This window comes from Gigantopelta aegis, chromosome 6, assembly GCF_016097555.1.
Source record: "Gigantopelta aegis isolate Gae_Host chromosome 6, Gae_host_genome, whole genome shotgun sequence".
Lineage (NCBI taxonomy): Eukaryota > Metazoa > Mollusca > Gastropoda > Neomphalida > Peltospiridae > Gigantopelta > Gigantopelta aegis.
In genome coordinates, this window is record NC_054704.1 from 80,947,202 (window position 1) to 80,962,882 (window position 15,681).

Here is a 15,681-nt window from a genome sequence, read left to right on the forward strand (position 1 = left end):
GATAATGGAAATTAATATAATGGCAAAGGCGAAAAGTTCCAACAAAAATTAGATGACTGGTATTTGTGTAATGAAGCGGAGCACGCGATTAAAAATTAGTGGTAAAATTATAACACATTTATAACATCTAAAACATCTTTGAACTATTTTATTGAGGTAATAATAGGTATTCATCGAAATAGATAAAGGTCTAAAATTGCTGATACTTATATAATAATAAGAATAATTTATTTGCATAACACCCGAATATGGGCAGAGCAAAAATAACAATATATACATTTATCTGCAGTAACAATAACATAAATATACATTATTACATGAACAAACATCTGAATCAACAAATACATATGTAATTTAAGCCTTATAACTTATTACTAGTGATATTAATATTTAGGTAAAAGCAAATATTGTCAGAAGTGTAGAGCCATAAAAACCATCAATTCGTACCTATGGCGTTCGTGAAATATTTTTCACCGATCCACACACCCTCGTACATTATCCATTAGTTTATACAGACAAACAATTTGAAATTACTTCCAACTCATGCTTTCACGCAACTTAAAGCATCTCTTTACAAAATTGCAAATGATAGGGCATAATTCCGGAATATTGTTGCGTGTACGAAATAAGAATTTTTCATTATTAGTCAAAAAAGAAAAATGTGATTCTTGTTTTATTATGTTATGATGTAAATCATTTCTAAAAGCATTATATATAGGGCACTTGATAATGAAATGATATTCGTCTTCAACTTCTAGGGGACAGTTGGAACAATATCTCTCATTCGCAGGGACAATCATAAGTAAATGTGAACTCAAACGAAGCCTACCAAAAGCTTTTTTGCTTTCGTAGTCTTTGGTATATAATAAATAGGACTCAACTGAACTCGAAATTTGTTTGAAGGACATATATGTGCGCATTTTATTACCATATTTGTTATAATTTTTGTTTGATGTTAGCTGTGTCGTAATATACTGCAAAACGTACTGCTCACATTTAATTATGATTTCACCTAAAGTGCATGCAGTCGGTAATTCTGGAGTTGAAGATAGATGCGTAGGAATTCCAATTAGGTTTGCTGCGTTAATAAGTTTAGTTACCCATGACGGTTTGTTGTATAATTTATATTGTATTGCTATTAGTATTTGATACTGCAGTGATTATTTTAAAAATTAAATGGTAAAATAAAACATTAGGCTAAATTTATATTTGTAACAGCTTTAGCTTGTAAGCCAACCACAGGCAACTATATTATGTACAAGCCTTCACTAAAAGTTTGGTTTTTTTCCCCTTGCCTTTACATAGCCTATTCAGGAGCTAGACGGACATCTGTACCTTAGTTATGATTGTTCTTTGCTGCCAGAGATATCGTCAACGTCCCTAACTGTGTAATGCCTCCAATTCCGTTCACTTTGTTTTGTCATGCACGGTTTGCGCGATCAATATCCAATTTGTTGTCATCGGCATGTCGTTCATTTATGAGGTTTTCCTTCACAGTTCAGGAACATTTTCATAAACAATAAAGTTCAGAAAAGCAAGTATCTAAATACAAAACTTTACAAACCCCTAAAACCATTAATTTTACTAAGTCGTTTTTATTTATTTAAAATTACTGTCCACGTGACTCGTACAAATTGATGTAAAATGGAGAAAGATGAATTAACATTCGGTGCATGTCACATGACCTCACACGTGCCAGATCAACAAGGCCAAAGCATTTAATTTTTATGATTTTTAAGACCCCTATGTTAGAATTTATTTTCAATTATTATATTCGTTCTGCAAACGGTTTGCTACATTTTTGTGCCTATATTGTTGTGAATAGCATTCATAACAATTGTAAATAATTTTGAGTGTATATATACTTTATTCCTCTTGTAGAGAGTTCGAACAGTACAGATTATCATACATACATACATAATACATAAAAGACAATGCACAATGATTAATGGATAATACATAGTACTTAATACAAAATACATAATACGTAATATATACAGTGGCATGTGAATAAACACATGGTGAGAGAATTACATGAAAAGGGTTGTTGGTTGATCAGAATCACGCAATCACGCTCATATAAATTCACTCGCTACCCTCCCATTCTCTCTCTCTCTCTCTCTCTCTCTCTCTCTCTCTCTCTCTCTCTCTCTCTCTCTCTCTCTCTCTCTCTCTCTCTCTCTCTCTCTCACACACACACCGCTATAAAGATCTGCACATTTGCATAAGAACAGACAGTCATGACAGTCTACAGTATATTGGTCTTCATATTGTTAACGTAATATATTTGTGTTATTTTATAAATGAAGTGTATGACAGTTTCACTATATGATTCATCATCAATATTTATTGGAGGTTTGTAGGACAGGAGTTTCGTAATAAAAATATCATTGAGGCAGTTATGTAATTCTACACTGAGGTCAATAGGACAGATATCAAGAAGCGTTGTCCAGAATGTATCTCTGGTTGTTGTTAAGTATGAACAACTAGTCATGACGTGTGTAAAAAGATCAGAATAGTTACTAGTACATAACGTACAAATACCTTGTACTGAGTTTGGCCTCCATGTAGCACATATATTTATCAAGTGATTTGCTTGCTCCTTTAGTGATGGATTTGACCGTGCAACTGACCAAGCTCTATGCACTTCGAGATTGGCACGAATTTTTAGAAAATGTGTTGTATCAGGGTTTAAAGAAATTCGTAACTGCCAGTTAGTTTCCTCAAATTCTAAAACATGGTTTTTTACAATTCTATTCCAGATATGCTTATTAGGGAATACTGATGTTAGAAATTTTTTGTTGATGTGATGCAGTAGATTATATTTACGAAGAATTGTGTATATATCCGCTGCAAAGCCAATATTTGAACGAACACATTGATTTTTATAATTTAGTAGTCGAGTGATTGCTATTTTGTAAGCCAGAGTCCACACGGGGCATCGCAAAAGATGTCCTAAATAGTATAATTTGTTTCTATCTATATGTCCTTCAAGGGATATACAGCTAAGAAGTCCAAGACAAAAATCGGTTCGTGTTCTTTTAGGAAGACCCTGGATAATCTTTATTACAAATCTATATGCTCTTTCTAACGCCAGTAGTTCATTTGTATTTAAATTATTCCATAATTCACTACCGTACAAGGCTTTTGATCGGCACAGCGAATGACCTAGCTTGACGCTAGTTACAGGATTAATTCCACGGCAGTGACAACCAGCCTGAACTAGAGACATGGCGGTGGATTTTATAGTTTTGCAAGTCTCAAGTGTTCTGTCCCAATTATTTAAAGACCTTTGTAATTTAATGCCAACATGTTTTATGGTTGTTGAACATGGCAGTTCCTTTTCATACAGAATAAGTTTTGTATCCGGATCCTTACAGAAGTCAACAACTTGTGTTTTAGAAGCAGAGAATGTAAAACGCCATTTAGCGCTATATCGCTCACATATTGAAATCATATTTTGCATGTCACTTGGAGTAGGAGAAATAATAGAGATGTCATCTGCTTGAGTTGGGCAAGAAACTCGAGTATCCAGGATCATTGCACCTTTGTTGGATTGAGTTAAATTATTCAGGAATTCATGAACAAACAATACTTACAATTTGGGGGATAGTATGCTTCCTTGACACAATCCTCTTTTCGAAAGAAAGTGTGAAGAGAAACTATTGTTTACTAAGACCTGTAGTTTACAGTTTGAATAGATTGCTTCTAAAGTAAGCCAGACTTTGGGGGATATACCAGTTTCAGAAAGTTTCCACAATGGACCAGAGTGCCAGACAGTATCAAAGGCTTTAGCACTATCTAGAAAGTAACAATTACTCTATCGCCTCTTTCTCTATAGTGATTGATAGTTTCTTGTAGAATGAATGAAGGGTCAATGCTAGAAAGGCCTTTCTGAAAACCACATTGGTGAATATTAGGAAAACTTTCTGAAGAGTTCAGTTCTCGCATTAATGTTTCCAGCACTCTTTCAAAAACTTTAAAGATTACAGATAGAAGTGCGATACCTCTATAAGAGTCTCTGTTGGATTTCGACTTACTTTGACCTTTAAATAAACAGACTAAAACCCCTGAATTCCAACCTTCTGGAATGTGTCCACTGTTTATTACCAAGGAAAATAACCGAGAAAGGTGCGTGTCACATGACCTCACACATGCCAGATCAACAAGGCCAAAGCATTTAATTTTTATGATTTTTAAGACCCCTGTTGTTAGAATTTATTTTCAATTATTATATTCGATCTGCAAAAGGTTTGCTACATTTTTGTGCCTATATTGTTGTGAATAGCATTCATAACAATTGTAAATAATTTTGAGTGTATAAATTGTGTTAATTAAGAATCAATTCATTATTTTTTTTTATATTTTACAAACTATTCACTGGTATAAACGTAATGCCTATCGGTATTGACATCAAGTGTTAGTGATGTGTGTTGATAAAACGCGGACCGGACCAGAACACTTGACAAATTGAATTTTTCCTTTTTAAAAAAATATTAAACTAAGTGTTTGTCAATTGTGCATAGTTAAGAAACATATCTTTTCATGTAGTGGCCTTAAAAATGGAAAATGACGAACTGCACATGCGCGTTACGATACTTTTTGCAAACGTGTGCCTGAACGCAGTTAGAAATGTCGCATTCTTTCCTGTTTACCGGAGGATGTTTCACTTTTGTTTACTAGAATGGATTTGTTTTATATCCATGTTGTTGATTTTTTATGTTAATTGACTGAAATCTATTTTGTTTCACGTATCGTAGCTGAAAAATGTAGAATAGTATTTCTGTAAATATCGTATTCATGTTTTTGTCGTTAGATGAACACAGTTTGGGATGTCGATGGTATTTCTGTTGCAGAAACATAGAATGTCTGAATACCATATGGTAGACAAAGATTCCTGCCCTGATACAAAAATATTTCTTAGACACTAAATACTATTACACTGATCATTTTCGAGTTCACCGATGATAACAAATATGTTACATAGTAACAATTATTACACACACTACAGGAAGAAACCTACAGCACCCCCTTTCAGTAATTTTCCTGTTAACAGTACTAACAGGTTTCTTCCAGAAGTGTGTTTATTACAGTTGTAATCCATAATAAAATTTAATGTCGTCAGTGGGCCCATATATGGCTATTTCTCGTTCCAGCCAGTGCACCATGACTGGTGTGACAAAGGCCGTGGGGTGTGCTATCCTGTCTGTGGGATGGTGCATATAAAAGATCCCTTGCTATTAATGGAAAAATATAGCGTGTTTCCTCTCTAAGACTATATGTCAAAATTACCAAGTGTTTGACATCCAATAGTCGATGAGTAATAAATCAATATTGATATTTAAATAAAATAGCCATTACAGGGGACAATATTTCAAAATCTTAGGTAACCGGAACTCGGTTCACTTGATTTTCATCTAGCTAACCGATTCTTTGCTTATATAAATTATATTTAAATAAAATTTAGATGATCCTCAAGTTTGTAACTTTTAATTTTAGAATACATGTAAAGGTCACCACCAAACTGATTGGCAGTTCACGTGAATTTAAAATTGTAAAACCATCAGGAAGGAAGGAAATTGTTTTATTTAACGACACACTCAACACATTTTATTTACGGTTATATACGCGTCGGACATATGGTTAAGGACCACACAGATATTGAGAGAGGAAACCCGCTATCGCCACTTCATGGGCTACTCTTTTCGATTAGCAGCAAGGGATCTTTTATATGCACCATCCCACAGACAGGATAGTACATACCACAGCCTTTGTTACACCAGTTGTGGACCACTGGCTGGAACGAGAAATAGCCCAATGGGTCAACCGACGGGGATCGATGTGCATAACCATCAGGTGAACAGAATGACTGTTCTCGTGAAATATCGTGCCCTGCATTATGGTCTGCAGTGTTATGTTCTGAATTATGTTACTGTACATACATACATACATACATACATACATACATACATACATACATACATACATACATACATCCTGTACACACACATCCTACACAACAGATCTCCAGCTAGTACTAGTGGAGACCGATTAACAAAAGAATAATCAAAAATAGTTTAGTAGGACTTGTACCATACAAATTATTTTTAAAGTCAGTTACCAATATCTACATTCAGAAAAAAAAGAGTCTAAAATGTACAAGGTCCGTAACAAGATTTTTGGGGGTTTAAAAAACCCACTTCATCTGTTGTGGCTGAATCTCATGTGAAACAGTTGACTTATATTTTCAGAAATGCAGGTGCATAATTAACGACATTGAGAAGATGATTTCCAGAACAAGCATAGATGAGGCAAATCGCCACCTTTTGGCACTTCACAAACGAGTGGCGGAACTTGAACACACCGTTAAAGACCAGCACGAAGCACTGGTGGCTAAGGATGACTTCCTCAAAGCTAAGCTGAACGAGGTTGTGGCAGGCAAAGACCAGGAGCTGAAACGGTTGACTGAAAAACTTACAACTGCTGAAAAAACTGTCGACATCATTCAAGAGCAGCTACGTCAGAAGCACCAGCAAGTGGCGTCCTTGCAGAGAAGTTGTCGCCAATTGCAAAATGTAGTCTTGTTTAAGTCGAGTCTCAAGAACTTGGTGAAGACCATCGAGACTGCCGAACACGACTTATCTAGTCAGGCTGATCTGTTGCACGTATCGACTGTTTACACCCAGAGAGACAGGCATCACGACATGAGCATAAACTCAAAATCGGATTCGGGAATAGTTGGAAGCATCATGACTAACCACATGGGCAGCAGCATCAGTGACGAAATGCTGGATAGTGTTAATTCCTCCCCGAGCAGTTTTTCGGGGAGAAAACCAAGACGAGAGAGACGGACAAGAGGCGGGAGTGAAAGGTCACCCAAAGGACATGAACTGTATCTTTGAAAGTAGTAATTTGATTAATCTAGATTTTATTCAGCATTTTTTGGTTTTTTATCTAATGAAGAGATTGCCATTCCCAGTGAGTAGAGGAAGAGAAAAATAAGAGGTGGAGCTGAAAGATCACCTAAGAGACATGAACTCTATCTTTGACAGAAATTGCTGCCAGTAGGAAGATTAATCCAGGTTTTTTTTTATGTAGTAAAACCTGTCTTAAACCGGACCCTGGACAAACCAGAATCTTGTCAAAATCGACCAAGTTTATGGTCCCGATTCTCAATTCTAAAAAAGACCCTTAAAAAGTGGGATCCACTTCAGACAGGTTTCACTGGATATAGGGATCTAATGAGGACAAGAAAACCAAGACTAGAGAAAAGGACAAGAGATAGGAGTGAAAGATCCCCCAAGGAACATGAACTCTTATCTTTGACAGTTGGTACTTACAGCTTAATCCAGTTTTGATTTTTTTATCTAATGAAGAGGTCACCATTCCCAGTTATTTGAATCAAAAGTACACAAGTTTGTACAGACACCAAAATCAGAAACCTTACTTACATAAGTCATTGTTCTTCCATTATTAGTATTCAGACATTTATTTACAGATATGTACCTTTCTGCAAGATATAAATTGTAATGTATGTCTCTCTAAGTAAAAAATATTTCAAGACAATGCATTCCTGTGGATATGACTAAATGTAACCCCTGCAATTAAGAAAATGTGTATGGCCCCCACCCCAAAATTGAATATAGTTACAATAGTCCACAGCAAAAAAGTGCTGCGAGATTTAAAACTTCACGGCATTGCCTATTGCCCTGGGCAATGAAATGATAGGAGTACATTCATAATTAATGTTATGTTAAATCTGCCATATGTTATATATACACACATACATAAAATATAGGTGTCACAGACTGGGCTGGGAGGGTGGTGGCAATTATTCCCCCCCCCCCCAACTCTGAAATTGAATTGTTAAGAATATGTAGTTACCCCTCCAATTAATAGGCAAATTAAAGTGTCCCTTCTCCCCTCACCTCCAGTTATTTGCATTGCCGATGCCTATTATACGTGAACTTAACATAAAGATAATTATTGAGATTGGAAGCCTTATGTTTGGTTACCGGTACATGAGCTTGGCATGCTAGTACAGGAATATAGCTCTGGCACTAGCCAAATTCGCCAGTTGTGAATTTTGAAAGCAGTTGGCTACTTTTATTTTAGTTTGGCAGAATAATTTCATGTAATAATTGAAATTTTAAAGAAAATAACTGCCAAAAGTTTAATAGACAATTTAGCGAATTGTTTTTCTCACCCTGAGCTAGCCCATTATCAGTTTTTTGTTTGAAACCCTTGCAGTTCTGAAAATTACCTTGGCAAAAACAAATGGTAATGCAAAAGTAATTTGTCAACTGTCTTTAAGAAGCCACTGTTTGATAAATTTACTCCCTTTCTTAACCCAGGGTTGGCTGTATTACACTATATATACCATATTCTGGATTGCATAATGTTAACATCTGACTTTCAGAAATGTGTATAACTGTTCTCTGTGATATATTTAACATTACCGTAAGTATATTACATTCTTTACATTTGTTCCTCTTAATATTTATTTTATTATTATTATTCATACACTTTGATGTTTGAAGTCTTTGTTCCAGTTTTTATGAGAGCTCATTAATAATTTCTTTCACGTTTATGTCTGTAATTTATATTCTTTCCTGTGATCCATAACAATGAATTTAGTATATAATGGTTTGTTTTTGTTAACCACTAATTCATGATGTGGTCATTGTTGCTGTCCTTTTTCTTTTCACTAAATGTACATTTGTTTTAGGCAGAGAAAGTATTGTGTGTGACTGTGTGTGTGTGTGTGTAACTGTGTGTGTCTGTGTGTGTATGTGTTAATGTGTTTGCATATGTGTGTGTGTCTATGTGTGTACCAATGTGTCCATTTGTGCATGCATGTTTCTGTGTGGTGGGGAGATTATTAGTCATGCAGTAGACTGATTATACTTCAGTACATAAATGATGTTATGTTAGTACAACATATTCTAAATAGGTACAAATGGCTAATTTCACAAACCACTGTTAAAGAAAAGATCAAGACCTGTGTGACCTGTTTGATTTTCATTGAGCAATGGAAATTAATATCACTATTAATGTGATGTATGTATTGATCAGGATACATATAAAATGCCAAAAATTACATATGAATATTTTATATTACTTACAAGACATGTCTGTTGGTATGTACTGTCTTTCGAACTGGAACTTTAAGGTGTAATCATATTGTAGAAAAAAGAGTCAATTTATCAGCATTTCATGACTGCATCTAGTCATTTAGTTTGCAAGGGATTCATTTAACATTTATGATAATTTGTTATCATGGAATGATTGTTATATAATATTATTTTGCCAATTTCATTACTGGTATGTAATTTTAAGTAGTCTTAGTAGGTGTCCATGACTTTTAAGACGTGTCCTTTGTCTGGCCGTGTTTGAATCTAGTCATTATTCTTGCACACATAACAGATGGTACATACATTTGTGGCTATACCTTTTCTTATGGATTTGTGTAGTTGGACTAAAAGTAAAAAGTGAAAGGTCATAGTTTTACAAATATCTTAAACAGAATGCACTCACCTCACCTCATGTTTTTTTTGTTTTTTTTACGTGTGGTTTTTTGGGGGGTGGAGATGGGGTGTGTGTGTGTATGTGTGTGCTTTTTGATGTTAAGATGGTTCACAATGATTTAGTCTGCTTTTGTAACCTGTTAACAATTGAAACCATCATCGTATTGTTTTGGCATTCTTTTCATGTTTATGTTAGTGATCATATGGTAATTCTTTGCCACTTGAAGTTTTATCAGCTGAAAACCATTTTGATATTGTTTTGGTGTTCTTTTTTATTTGTATGTTACTGATCACATGGTAGTCCTATTCCACTAAGTGACTTGGAGGTCTTTATCTCGTTGCTGAAAAGCTCACAGGCATTCCTCCCTTGTGTAATTTTTGTTTGTGAATCTTCTTGTATGTAACACAGATACATATTTTAAAAACTTATCATTAAACATGATTTGGTGTATATCTCTTGACCATGTTGAGTTCATTCACCTTTTATTTTATTTCATGAATAGTTAAGGATGGTCAATAAATATTGGTGTTTTTTTACAAGCCATTTAATGTTCAGAAGTAGAGACTGGGAGAAAGCCATGTTCAGATTGTTATTTGGGTGAACACCATTGGTATTGTGGGTGCTCTATAGCATTGTTTTTATTGCAGAAGTCTCTTATTATACCTTTTGTCTGAAATGGAGCATCTGCATAAATAGCTATGATGGTTTATCGATGCACAAATTATATAGTTCTGTTACTTTACATTATAGTGTACAATTGATTAATGATTTTATGTTTAGATTGGAGAAGGGGAAAAGGGATCAAACTCAATCTGTATATATTTCAGATTATGAAAAATGTCAATATTTGTGGACCATTATTTGTTGAGATGTGTTTTATTAATTTATAACATACTAGAGTTTAGTTGTTCTTAATATATAATAATGTTGTTATTTTTTATTGTATAATTTATTTCTTCATTTTTTCATATAGTATTATATATGTCAAGTTTTACAACTATTATAACATTAGGACAAACAAAATATAATCTCTGGTCTCTGGTCAGCGTGCGTGTCGATTTTGACCCTTGCGCAGTAACTTTAAAAAAAAAAAATCTGCAGTATGACGTCAATTTTTGCCGGACTTTTCTTGCTACGACATAAAACCGCATTTGGAGCCAAAATGGTCTATATGCTGGCTTGGACCATTCGCTTTCTACAGTTTCTCTCTACAACATGTCCTGTTCTGAATGAGTAGCATGGCTTGTTTAGAAAATATTTGCGGTAAAATAATAAAAATTGCCTTAGCTATATGGAAAAATGATGTAAAGGAAAATATTTAAGGTACCAAGGCAAGGGACGGGTCACCATGGCCATTGAGGATGGACCAAAGCAGATGAAGATGATGTTAAAAAAACCCCTACTAAATATATACATCTGTTCTGTGTAATCCATTGAAAAAAAAGCCAGAAAAAAAAAGCCGCATCAGTTCTGGAACTTTGGTCTGACCAGAGACTGACTTTTTGGGGTTTTTTTGGCGTTACTACTAATTGTTGCTCACTATCATGTTTATGCACTGTTATTAATCCCCTACCGGTCCAGCTGGAGGGGACTATAGGTTTCATCTCCAACATTCTGTCAGTCTCTGTCTGTAACCATATATAGTTTTCTGTCATGACGATTTACAAATTTTTGACAGAGTTATGGCCCTTGAACTTGGGAAATACAAAAAAAAAATATTTTTCGCAATGCCTTGAGATACTGAGTTAAAAGTTTGTGTGTAGCTTTATTATGTACTGTAACAGATCATGCTTTGACAGAGTTATGGTCCTTGAACTATGGAGATATCAAAGCAAATTCCACACGTTTCTTTTGCAGTGCCTCAAGATATGAAGCTGAAATTTTGTGTATAGCTTTATCATGTACTGTTACAAAAAAACATTCGACATTTCATGGCAATTTAACCATTTTCACAGAGTTATGGCCCTTTAATTTAGGAGATATAAAAATTTGTTGGGCCAAGTAAAGGACCTGTATTGCTTTAGCAGTACTCTCAGAATGCTTGTTTATATAGGAGAGGAACCTACCATCAGTCATTATTGAAGATTTCTTTTTTTTTGTGCTTCCCATCAATACATCTTTGGTGAATGTTTAATGTGACTTTTTGGCATTCCATTCAATGTGTTTTGTTGTTATGGTGATGTTAATGTGTTAATCTTAATTTATTTTACCATGCTAATTATCTGTTGGTAGTATTATAATGACATATAATAATAATTGTAGATCTACAATTCTTTCAAAATACTACAGTCCTAAGTTTTTCACGATCTGATATACAGAAGTTATTAGTGGCAGGTCTTAGGAATACAGGAATCTTTTTTTCCATAATATTCCTGGGAATAAAAACCACAGGGGTCTATGTATCTTTTTGGGCTTTAGATTGCATCAAAGTCGAGGTGATTAGCGTTATGCACAAAATAATCACTCCCAAATTAAGTACAAATATTCTGACCTCAAAATATTTCCCCACAAAAACCACTGAAATCAGATTAAAATAACTTGAGATACATTTCTGAATATTGATAACACTACAGCAGCTGTTTATGATAGTACTGAACTAAAATGACCTACTTGCGCTCAGAAAAGACAAAAGTCTCCATTGTGCCCAAATGAGTGAGATCTAAAGCCCTGTCTTTAAAAATAAAAAAAGCATTCAGTCCTACATCCAGTGTTTGACAATATTTATCATGAAAGAAAAATCCCATGTCTAGATAAAATATTGAGATGGTATATTATATTATTTATTAGCATCATATTCTGAAATTGTGATTTAGCACATTAAAGAAAACAATTTCAATAAAAGTAATTGCTTTTTCCTGATTGCCATGATATAAAGATGTGAAAATCTAAATGGATTCTGGTAGAATTTGACGAAAAGCTGGGACCTGCATAAAGTAGTACCAGCCTTTGCTCTTTTTAGGGTTTTTTTTTGTTTTATTGTTTTGGGGGGTTTTAAAGTTCAAATTGATTTTGGTTTTTTTAAATTGCTGGTGTGAAAGATGTGTGTGAAACATGTGTATTAAAAACAGTAAATTGATACAATTTAATGAAGTAGTTGAATAATTATACAAACTGTAAATACATTATTGTGCTCAACAGATTGTCGGTTCATTTGTAGGTTTTGGTAAGACTGCTACCAATTATTTCTTTAATGTTTTAATTTTTAACGTTTCATTTCCAAACAACTATTATTAATTGTTTTCTTCAAAGCTGGAGAAGACATATTGTATTTATACTGCTGTGTGTATCTGCTGTTTTTCATGAATTTTTAAAAACGTTTATATTTATTTTATTTTCAAGTGTGTTACCAGTAAATACAGTGTACATGTATATATATAATTTATTTATGTTTTTGCATAATTATAGTCCTATGCTGTTAACCACGAATCTCATTCTAGTTTACCAGTCCACTACTGGATATTGATACACACGATGAGTGGTGCAACTGGCAACCTACACTTAACTGGGTCCCGTGGACCTTTTGTTAGTAATTTGTGCAATATATTTGGTTTGTTGTCGTTTGTTGCATATTTTAATCATTTGAACAAATGAGTAATCATTCCTGGTATACATATAAAAAAAAAAAAAAATCAACAAAAAACCACATATTTGTGTTAGGATGTGTATAGAGAATATTTATTGTACCAAAAAGAGAGTTCTTATGAAGACTAGTGAATGTACCAGTTTCTTCACACACGGCTTTTGCCAGAATGTTGCTTTTTGGTGGTTGTTTAGGGAGATGGATCATGCAGGTTATGTAACAGAAGGGGGCTCCTTTAGAAAAGCATTTTGGAACAATTGTTGCCATTTTCTTTTATTATCAAATATAAATTTCCCCCATCTCCAAATGGATTGCTAAAGTTACTGAAGATGACCATCACTTCATTCTGATTGGGGGCGGGACGTAGCTCAGTGGTACAGCCCACACCTGATGCACGATTGATCTACGATCTCTGCCAATATCTGTGTGGTTTTTAACCATATGTCCTACGCCATATAACTGTAAATAAAATGTGTTGAGTGCATCATTAAATAAAACATTTCCTTCCTTCATTCTGATTGGGTTTACAAGCTTAAAGTCAATACTGATTGGGTCAAAGTTTGTTTTGTTTAACGATACCACTAGAGTACATTGATTAATCAATTATCAGCTATTGGAGATGTCAAACATTTGGTAACTCTGACAGAGTCTTAGAGAGGAAACCCGCTACATTTTTCCTTTAGTAGCAAGGGATCTTTTATATGCACTTTCCCACAGACAGGAAAGCACATATCACGGCCTTTGACCGGATGTGGTGCACTGGTTGAACGAGAGAGAAAAACCAATCAGTTGTATGGATCCACCTAGGTGGTTCGATCCTGCAACACAAGCACCTCAGGGGAGCACTTGACCATCTGAGCTAAATCCCACCCCTATTAATTGGGTAATAATCACTGTATTTTCTCAAAAGGTTGATTTTTATTAAAACAAACGTAATTGCAATGTTTTGAGGGATGACTCCATTCCCAAGTTGGTGTAACAAAGGCCATGGTATGTACTATCCTGTCTGTGGGATGGTGCATATAAAAGATCCCTTGCTGCTAATCAAAAAAGTGTAGCCCATGAAATGGCGACAGCAGGTTTTCTCTCTCTATATCTATGTGGTACTTAAACATATGTCTAACGCCATATAACCATAAATAAAATATATTGAGTGTGTCGTTAAATAAAACAGTTCCGTCCTTCCTTCCATTCCCAAGTGTTTTTGGAGATTGTGTTTTACCTGTTTTTATGACTGTGGTACCTAACATATTACTGATCGTACACTGCTGATGAATGTCAGTACCGTAGTAGTAGTAGTAGCTGTGGTAGTAATACAGCTTGTAGTTACAATTATGATGGTGTTGCCTGCTGTTTTCATTATGTATTATAACTAGTACTTGTGTTGTTTGTATTATAACTGTCACCGTGTAATTTTTATGGGACTTGATTTAGTATTCATGTGTAGACTCATGTTATTATCTAGACACCCTCTTGTTTTACATCTTAGATATTTAATAGCGTATTTGGTATGGTTAACTAATATGGTGTTGAAAGTTACATTCCAGAAATTATGATGATTACTCAAGTGATCAATTAGACTGGTTCCCATTTTACAAAGCAATCATATAGCTAAGATCATCTTAAGTGCATTAGATACATGTAGTTATGCACTTAAGATAATATTACGAAACGATCATAGCGTTAAGATCATCTTTAGTGCATTAGATACATGTAGTTATGCACTTAAGATAATATTACGAAGCGATCATAGCGTTAAGATCATCTTAAGTGCATTAGATACATTGCTTAGATTGCTTAATAAAACGAGGCCCTGGTCTGTTAGTTCATAAGTTGCCACAACAGAGCATTCCAAACCAATTATGAATGTTTACTAAAATATTACATAATAAACATTTAAAAAACACAGAAAAACCCATTGTTTGTTGTTCATTTTATTATATTGGTTGAATGCTTACTTGAGGTGCATATGTCACAGGATTGAACCACCTATGTGGATCCATTCAGCTGTTTTTTTTCTCGTTCCAACCAGTGCACCACAACTGGACAACAGCCTTGGTAGGTGCTTTCCTGACTGTGGGAAAGTGCATATAAAAGATACCTTGCTGCATTAGTAAAAATGTAGCGGGTTTCCTCTGATGATGAGTCAGAATGACGAAATATTTGACACCCAATAGCCGATGATTAATTAATCTGTGTACTCCAGTGATGTTGTTAAACAAAACAAACTTTAACTTTTTATTATATTGGCCAACATAGTAAATTTGTATATCTGAGATGATGTGATGCATTCTGGATGACAAAACCGTTATCATATCCAAAACTGTATCCTGTGAACCACTAGACTGGACCATTGGTCAAAGGCCGTGGTATGTGCTTCCCATCTGTGGGAAAGTGCATATAAAAGATCCCTTTCTGCATTAAGAAAAATATGGGTTTCCTCTTATGACATGTCAGAATTACCAAATGTTTGACATCCAATAGCTGATGATTAATTAATGTGCTCTAGTAGTGTTGTTAAACAAAAACAAACTTTTAACAACTCCTAAGAATAATAAATCTTTCCAATTTCA

At 34.5% G+C, this 15,681-nt stretch overlaps 1 protein-coding gene across 1 annotated transcript; it reads left to right on the forward strand.

Annotated features, from left to right (window-relative positions):
• Positions 1-111: 111 nt before the first annotated feature.
• LOC121376211 (vimentin-type intermediate filament-associated coiled-coil protein-like) lies at positions 112-13,783 on the forward strand. The gene is made up of 2 exons (XM_041504027.1): positions 112-156; positions 6,252-13,783. The coding sequence occupies exon 2, from the start codon at positions 6,285-6,287 to the stop codon at positions 6,900-6,902; it is 618 nt and encodes a 205-aa protein (XP_041359961.1). The 5' UTR covers positions 112-156; positions 6,252-6,284; the 3' UTR covers positions 6,903-13,783.
• Positions 13,784-15,681: the final 1,898 nt, after the last annotated feature.

Bases quoted from the DNA above. Each gene is read 5' to 3' on its own strand.
- LOC121376211 (XM_041504027.1), top strand. From the start codon at position 6,285: ATGATTTCCAGAACAAGCATAGATGAGGCAAATCGCCACCTTTTGGCA.